Source organism: Alligator sinensis, unplaced genomic scaffold (genome assembly GCF_000455745.1).
Source record: "Alligator sinensis unplaced genomic scaffold, ASM45574v1 scaffold820_1, whole genome shotgun sequence".
Taxonomy (NCBI): domain Eukaryota; kingdom Metazoa; phylum Chordata; order Crocodylia; family Alligatoridae; genus Alligator; species Alligator sinensis.
The window spans coordinates 813,263-822,035 of record NW_005842428.1 but is presented as its reverse complement, the minus strand read 5'-3'; the positions used below and the strand labels follow the sequence as shown (position 1 = coordinate 822,035).

The 8,773-nt window shown below is 46.4% G+C and overlaps 1 protein-coding gene across 6 annotated transcripts in view; it reads right to left on the bottom strand.

Moving 5' to 3' along the window:
* FNDC3A (fibronectin type III domain containing 3A) overlaps positions 1-8,773 on the bottom strand; it is a 215,434-nt gene that overhangs the window by 121,473 nt on the left and 85,188 nt on the right. For 5 of the 6 annotated variants that reach the window (XM_025211750.1, XM_014522982.2, XM_025211754.1 and 2 more), the window contains one exon: positions 6,368-6,443. The exons of the other annotated variant lie outside the window; for it this stretch is intronic. In XM_025211750.1, the coding sequence (XP_025067535.1) occupies positions 6,368-6,443 (76 nt within the window). The remainder of the gene's footprint in view (positions 1-6,367; positions 6,444-8,773) is intronic. 6 annotated transcript variants of the gene reach the window in all.

The following is an 8,773-nucleotide window of genomic DNA, read 5'->3' as shown; positions in this document are numbered from 1 at the left end:
TTCCTGCAGCTTGGAGCCCGGCCAGCAGGTGGGTCAGACTCGTTTTGGGCAGCATGCACTGCAGCCATGTGTGCTGTCTCACTTTTTTCCACGCAGGTTTTTTTGACCCTGGGATCTCCTGGGGTCAAACCCCCACCTCTGCAGTGGAAGGTAGAAGCACAGGAAATGCCTGAATATGCGGTCTGTGGCACTGCAGACAGGTCTGCAATGCCACATACCACATGACCATGCTCATTTGGACGTGGCCATAATATTTATTTCATTAGTTGTCATACGGATAATATCTTCAAATATAGGACATATGTGGATACATGCATTTTATTGATATATGCCTTTATTTTATTGATATATAGCCTCCTTTTTCCAAAGCATTTCACAAAAATTAACCCCAAATCCACACAGAGTAGAGAACCCCTTCTAGAGCTGACCGTATCAGAGCTGACTTTCCAGAGCTTACCAATCACATATCACAGCTGTGAAAGATTTGGATGACATTATTAATTCTATATTTTGTTTTGTAAACACCTTTTGTGATTGTAATCTGGATTAGAACAGTGAGGATCAACCTTTCTGGCAGGAGTGCCACAAATTAACCCCTGTGCCCACCCCAAGTGCCACTCTGATCTCCTTCCCCTGCCCAATTTGCTGCTCTACTTTCTGCCTCCTTCCCTGTGCTTGCTGCATGATTTGATTTGTTTTCTGCTTTCTATCCCATCTACCACTGTGCTGGCTGTCCCCTTCCTGATCTGTTATATGCCACATACACAGGTTGCCTGTGCCATTTGTGATACCCAAGCTGCCAGCTGGCTAATCTTGGATTAAATCATCTCTTTTGTATCAGAGGCCTGATACTTACTGGACAGGCCAGTGTTTTAAAACTGTGATAGAGGAATCAAGTGCTATCAACACTAAATGACTTCCATACAAGCACAAGGGATTTTCTTTCAGCAGGGCCATTGACTTTCTACCACATTGTAGCAGCCATGGGGAAACAAGCCAAAGTCAATTTTAAAAATACTTACTTCTCTGAGGAAGGGGAACCAAACAATGCCCGAAACAAAATGACCAAGCCAGGCAGAAAGACTGTGGCAAAGTCTTGAACCAAACCCATGTTTCATAAGGTTGGCAGAATCAGACCAGGAGACTGAATTCAGGAGTTGGCAGCTTTCCGTTAATCCATAACTAGTGCTTTTTGCAAGGGCTCAATGTTTGTGGATTAGAAATTCCTTTGGTTACCCTGTGTTCCTGACTTTCCTGTGACTTTGTTTTGAAGACTGTAACTAGGAAATCTAAGTTTCCATAGTCAGGGGGAGTCAGGGAGTCATATCTAAGCAGCTCAGGGCTAGGGGAGATTATGACACTGGTTCAGGGGGCTAGGCAGCTAGACTGCCCAAGGAGGATATCTGACACAGAGACTATATTGGGGGGGTGTGCTTGAGAGCTAGTAACAGTGACCATTTGCTACCTGAACTCAGAGCCTAGAGTGATGTAGAGGATTTAGCAGCTGTATCTAAGAGTCTGCAGAACAGAGAAGAGTCTATCCAGAAAGCAGGAGAGGTGAAACTGTGAGAGCTGACAAGGATGATAATCACTGTTACAGTTGTGACATGTTGTAGATATATTTATACAAGAAAGGTGTTAAATTGTCATCCATCTAAAAAAAATATCTCTATTTTAAAGTTACACCTTGTATAAAAAGTGTTTGTTCATTTTTTTTACCAAGTCAACAAATAATTTAAAGTTACAATACAAAAACGTGAGTTGTTACAATGATTTGCTTAGTACCTTGTACTGAAAGAATGAAAACTTACTTTTATATTCATTATGTTTTATTCACTTTTACCTCAGTGACAGAATATTCTATCTTCCCCTCAAGTACTGTGAAATAATTTCTACCCTGGTATGTTTCAAATAAATTCCACAAGCTGTCAGTTTCAAGGTTGACTGATTTGTGGTTCAAAAGGGAAGCAAAAAAATACAGTGCAACAAACATGGATTTCTGAAAAGGCTCACATTTTCCTTAAGGTCTTCTAAGAATCCTCAATATAGTTCTGATTATACAACTATTCTGGCACACAGTACTAAAATTTCAAAACATTCAACAGAACCACAGGCTTTTTTAGTAGATGGGGAAAAATGATTAATTTACATCAGTTGAGTTCTTCTTTAGTAAACCAGAGAGTTTCAGTTAGGGTATAATTTCACCCCAGCCAGCTGATGAAGCCAGAATAGCTAAGATTTTTGATAGCACATAAAAGCTTTGTTAACCCCCAGAATTCAACTGTAGTTTTAAAAGCATTACTAACAAAATAGATGTTTAGCTATAATTACAAAACTAAAGTTAGTCTTAACAAAGGTATTTTGCAAATTATTCCAGAGAAGGGGTGGTCTGGATTTGCATAAAAGATCTTAAAGCAGAGAAATTAACAGGTAAGTGCAGTCTCTCCTTCTCCTCTCAATATGTAAGAGTCCATGTACTTGTGATGTCTCCGGGTGGTATAAAGAATCTAACTTTTAGGACTGGGTTAGTACTGTATAGTTGACCTGCAAAACCTGTATCCAATTACATATATATAACATGCAATAGGCAAACCAAGTTCTTGGTGAAGATGTGTGTAGTCCCTTAACTGGTAATTTCCAGGCTGGGTATTTCAGGCTGTTCATAAGAGACAGGTCATCTTAATCATCAGTGACTGCTGAAACAGTTACCATTTCTCCAAGACGACAATATTCTTTGTAGAGAACTGAAGAGTGATTTTGAAGCAGTTTCCCTTGGTTCACTGATTTAATCTCAAAGAACTTTTTCATTATTCAAGAATATTTAGTGATGAACAACAATATCTAAGGCCTGGGTCCAAAAAAGGGAGTTGGGCCTGATGGTACTGAGCATGACAGCAATTAAAAATTAAAAGGTGCTGGCTCTAGAAGTGGGATTCACAAGTCCAAGTTGGGAGCCTAAATTCCTTGTATTTTAAAAGTGAGAAATAAATACTTTGGATTGAGTTAATCACCACTAAGAATACTGAAGACAGGGAACTATCCAAAAAGCCGCCACTCCATCATTTCACAGACTGAAATTTCTACTTAAACTTAGGCTCCTAAATCATAGCTTTGTATATGACTGGTTCACTTTGCTGCTGGTATAACATTGTGCAGTTGTTCCCAGATACTTTGGGCCAAAAGGCTGCTGTCAATTTTCAAAATTTCTCATGGACCCCCATGTACCATGATCAAACTTTTAACAGAAAACGTTGTGAGAAAGTTCCTTCAGGGAAAAGGGGAAATTCAGCCCTAGGCTGAGTCCAGCAAAAAAGTTGTGTTTTTCACTCCCTCAGTGTAGGGCCTAAGTGAGACCTAAGTGCTCACAAGCCCTATTTCGGCCTTCTGCACAGGGCTAAATTTATTCTCAGTCAAATGCCCAGCAGGTTTGAAATATCAGGCCATTATGTTTTTATGATGGCCCTTGGCCCATTTCTGTAAGGTACTTATAGAATCACAGAATCATACAAAATTAGGGTTGAAAGGGACCTTGGGAGGTCATCTAGCCCAACCCCCCAGCTCAAAGCAGGATCATCCCAGCAAGGCTTTGTTGAGTCGGGTCTTAAAAATCTCCTGTGATGGAGATTCCACAACCTCACAGGGTAGTTTATTCTAGTGCTTTACTACCCTCCTAGTGAGAAAGTTTTTCCTAATATCTAACCTAAACTTCCCTTGCTGCAACTTGTGACCATTGCTCCTTGTTCTGTTATCTGCCATCACTGAGAACCATCTAGCTTCATCCTCTTTGTAACCACCTTCACGTAGTTGAAGGCAGTTATTAAATCCCCCGTCAGTCTTCTTTTCTCCAGACTAAATAAGCCCAGTTCCCTCAGTCTCTCCTCCCTAAGCCATGTGCCTCAGCCCCCTAACCATTTTCATTGCCCTCCGGTGGACTCTCTCTAATTTGTCCACATCCGTTCTGAAGTGTGGGGCGCAAAACAGGACAAAATACTCCAGATGTGGTCTGTCCCGAATGGAGGGGAATAATCAACTTCACTTAATCTGCTAACAGTGCTCCTACTAATGCAGCCCAGTATGGTGTTAGACTTCTTCACAACAAGGGCACATAAAAACTCCTCTTAAATTCCTTTAGTTTACTAATTCCTTACTAGACTGAAAAGCCCAAAATGTTTCTGTTGGAGCTGACACCCCTTGACAATAGCTGTCCTATGGTTAAGCTCTTCTATGGTTAGCTGCCCCTTTTCTCATCTCCTGTGACCAATCACCTCTTTTACTTTTTCCACCAGATTGTCTTTTTGAACTTTTCTCCTCTGGCCCTAGTCCTGCTTCCTAGTACCATCTCTCAGCTCTGTCTCTTTAAGATTTAACATGGTCTTGAGGACCACAATTTTGCAACTGCTGATCCAGGAAGTACAGTTGTAGGACTTCAGCCTGAAGGACTTAAACCTATATCTTCCATGTCTCAGGAGGCTGCTCTAACCATGAGGCTACAGGTACTATTAGGATGGAGGCCCCTCACCCTGCCTGTTGAAACTGGCCTGCTGGGCAAACAAAAGTGCAAAAATCATGGGACCAGGCAAGCAAGCAAGAGGGAGCATGACTATAATCCTGTGATAAGAGGTGCTCACCTCAGATGTGAGAGGAGCCCTGGGTTCTGGCCCCAAAACTGTTTATCAATTTTTTCTTAAAGATTGTGCATGCTGCTGAGAATCACACTGTATTGTAGGCTCCCATGTGGCACTTAACTGAAGATAAAAGACTAAAGGTAGAGAGTACCAGTAAGTTTCTTGATGCTGCTGTGGTCTAAACAGCATGGGCCTGGGCCAGAGGAAATATGAATGAGACTGCCCTACAGTTGCAGACCCTGTGGCAAGTTTTCCCCTGCCACCCAGCCTAATTTTTCCTCCCCTAAATTTCATTCCATGACTTCTGCTGTAATTATCTTATTACTCTTACTGTTGGTCTTGTTCGAATCCCCTTAACTATGGAAAACACTTTTCCCCACCTTCATATATACATAATTCAAGTATCTGTAGATTTTATAAATTTATGCAAACATAATTCAAAAGTAATAACGTGAATTCAAAAAAATTGTGGCAAACAAAATCAAACATTTGTCTACATTGCAGTGTACCGTATGTGATCAATGTGTTCTTGTTATGCTTGAGGAAGAACTTAAACTAAGGAATACGGAGTGGACATCACAATGCTTGGTATAGGAAGTCAGAATCTGACTTTGTTTCTCTAATTTACTGTTTCCCAAACTTGAACACACTACTATGAAGGCTTGAGACTAGGTCATTTGTAAAGACAATGTTCCTTATATGATAATAGTTGTGCTTGAATGGTAAAGAGCAAATGCTAAGAACATATACACATTTTAGACTAATATCTCTTTGGTACCAACGTTTATAGCAGTACAGCACTATACTTGCATTGAAAAACACAGAGAGACCAGGATGTCTACATAGTCATAGCCTATTGTGACCTGTGGTTCCGCTGGGAATGGGAAACTTTTAACTTTTTGTAGTCTCTTCAAATGGAATGGACGATTTTTATTTATTTACTAACAAACTGCCTGTCAGGAATGACGGGGGGTCAGGCAGGGACAGAGCACCGCCACCCACAACCCCGTGCCATTGCCTCCTAGGAGTGGGTGGGGGGAGATTGCCCCACTGTTCCCTCCATCCCCATCGGCCAGCACCCTGTGCCGCCACCGCCTCCAAAAAGCAGGACCCGGAGGCGGGGTGCCTCTGTCCCCACCATCATGGTGGCGCTCCACTGTGCCACTACTGCCTCCTGTCTGGAACACTCTTGGAGCACTCTGATTGATTGTTTCAGTCAGCATTGTAATTGGCTGCCAAGACACCAGATCAGAGTGCGAATAAAGCATTACAGACAGACAGACAAAGGCTTTTATTATATTAGAATTCAAAGATCATTTTCTTCATCACTAAAAATCCTTAAGATTAATATTTTATCTGCAAATAATGGTCAAACTGGTTTCCAGAGAATAAATAGCTTAAAGCTGATTTATTTATTTAATTTCTAATGTTAGCTTTGCATGTAATAAGCAAAACCAAAATTGTTGCTATGGCATTTTTTCATCTGTACTGTGGACTTAACAATTTTCTCTGCAGAATACAATTTCACAAAAGAGGAAAAAAAATCAGACTCGTTATGATAGTGAAATTTAAAAAGAGCCATATGTGAATACCAGGGGCAATCTGCTCATAAGCCATTTCCTTTCTACAATTCTTTCTCCATTTTCTAATACCAGAAAGTTACACCCTGAAACAATACCTTGCCTTTTGTTTATTCAGAAATTAAATCAGAAAATAGCAAGATAAAATATGATTTCCTTTACCTGTAATGCACTGAAACTGTCCATCTTCTCTTCTTATTGTAAATGCTTCCCCTGGATTAACTTGCACCAGAATAACCTTGAAAATAAAAAGTTGTTCAAACGGTTATAGTGGAATATGTTGCATAACCTAGTGCACCTGACAGGCCAGCTTCCTTCTTAATGCATAGATTCTTTTCCACTTCTTACTGCTTGCTGTCTTCTTCCCAGACAGAAAGGAGCTAAAGTTAACGTATAAGTACATATGTGACTTAAGTACAGATGCTTCCTATAAGCAGGGATCCTGGTTTTCTCTGATAAAGAAAAATCCCCAATTTTCGCATATAACAAAATAACCCAAAACATGTACAAACACACACACAAACACACACATGTGGTGTTTTGTTTTTATATATATACTAGAAAAATGCCCATCGTGAATGATGGGCGGGGGGGAGGCAGGGATAGAGACCCATGTCCAACCCCATGGCCTCCCCCGGCTACCTTGGGTCCAGCCCCGCTCCCCCTGTCCTGTCACCGCTTCAGGTCCTGCCCCACTCCCTCCCCCACCGCCACTTCGGGTCCTGCCCCACTCCCTGCTCCCCTGCTGCCATTACAGGTACTGCCCTGCACCCCCCTCCTCCCACTGCCCCTCTGGGTCATGCCCCGGTTCCACTTCTTCTCTGGGTCATGCCCTGCTCCATCCCCCATTACTGCCACACTGTGCATGGGGTGGGATAGTGGCTGTGCAGGGGATGGTGCTTGGCCATGGCCCAGGGAGCGGCCATGGTGCAGGGAGCACTTGCCAGCTGCATGTCAGAGTATATGGGGTGGGGGGGTGCACAGCCTCAGGGCATGGTGCAGGGAATGGCGACAGTGGGGGGAGCAACTGCCAGCTGCAGCCACGTGGCACGGGCAGTGGCCCTGGGGTGTGGCGCAGGGCGCGCGGGGGGGCATGGCGCATGGCTGCGTTGCAGGGGGTGCCACGTGGCCAGAGGGCATGCCACGGGGAGTGCTTGCTGGTTGCATGGTGCGGGGAGTGGCCCAGGGGTGTGGCGCAGGGTGGCGTGGTGCATAACCACAAGGAGTGGCGTGAGGAGCAGCCATGACATGGGGAATGCCTGCTGGCTGCAGCCACATGGTGTAGTGCAGGGTTTGCAGAAGGGTGTGACACAGAGAGTACCCACTGGCTATGCCTGCATGGTGTGGGGAGCAGCTCTGGTGTGTGGCAGAGTGGGGGGCAAGGCGCACAGCTGCGCAAGGCGGTGCTGTGCGATCACCGGGTGTGGCGCGATGAAAACTTGTTGGCTGCCTGCCATGGGGCATAGCTCCAGAGTGTTGGACAGGGTGTGTGGAGTGGCGTGGTGCACAACTGTGGTGAGTGGTGCAAGGAGCAGCCACAGTGCAGGGAATGCCCACCAGCTGAGGCCATGTGGTGCAGGCAGTGGCCCTGGGGTGTGGCGCGGGGCATGCAGGGAAACGTGGCATGGTGAGGGGAGGGCCTGATGACTGCACCTGTGTGGCATGGGGAGCGGCCCCAGGGTGTGATACAGGGCACATGGGGGCGTGGCGAGTGGCATGGGGAGCAGCCATGGTATAGGGTTGCAAGAAATGCCTGCCAGCCATGTGGCACAGGCAGTGGTCCCCCCCCGGCATGGGGCTTGGGGTGTGTGGGGCAGAGTGCGGGGGATGGTGTGGGCAGTGCCCACTGGCTGTGCGTGCGTGGTGTGGGGAGTGGCCCCAGCATGTGGCGCACAGCTGCATGGGGCAGTGCTCGGCCACAGGGTGTGGTGTGGGCAGCAGCCTCTGGCTGCATGGAGCGGGTGGTGCATGGCTGCAGTGCAGGGAGTGGTCAGGGCAGGGAGGGCACATGCTGGCTGTGGCCGCATACGGTGGAGCATGACTCTGTGGTGTGGCACAGGGTGTGTGGGGTCGTGACGCGTGAGGGGGAGTGGACGGGACGGTGTGCCCTGCTCCATGGCTATGTCCTGCCTCACAGCCGCATACTGGAGTGGCTGCCTACCTGCGCCCCCCCACACCCTGTGTGGCACCCTGCTGCCACGCACCATGCCCCTACACCTCACAGCTGCAGAAACTGAGAAGAGAGAGGAGGAGTGGGGTGGGGGGGGGGGGGGGGGGGGGTGTAGGGGGGGGGAGCCCAGCCACTGTGTGTTGCAGCTGGTAAGTGCTACCCATGCGGTCATGCACCGTGCCCCTTCCACCACGCAGCCTGTGTGGCCACAGCCGGCAGGCACTCCCTGTGCAGGAGGGCGTGGCTTCTGGCCATGTAGGGGTGGCGGGCCATGTGGGGTCACACCCTACTCTGTGGTCATGTGTTGCAGCTGGTAGGCACTACCTGTGCCTGCTCCCCACACGACACCCTATGGCTGGCCTGCCGCACCCCCGGGGCGCACCCCGGCGGGCCTTCTG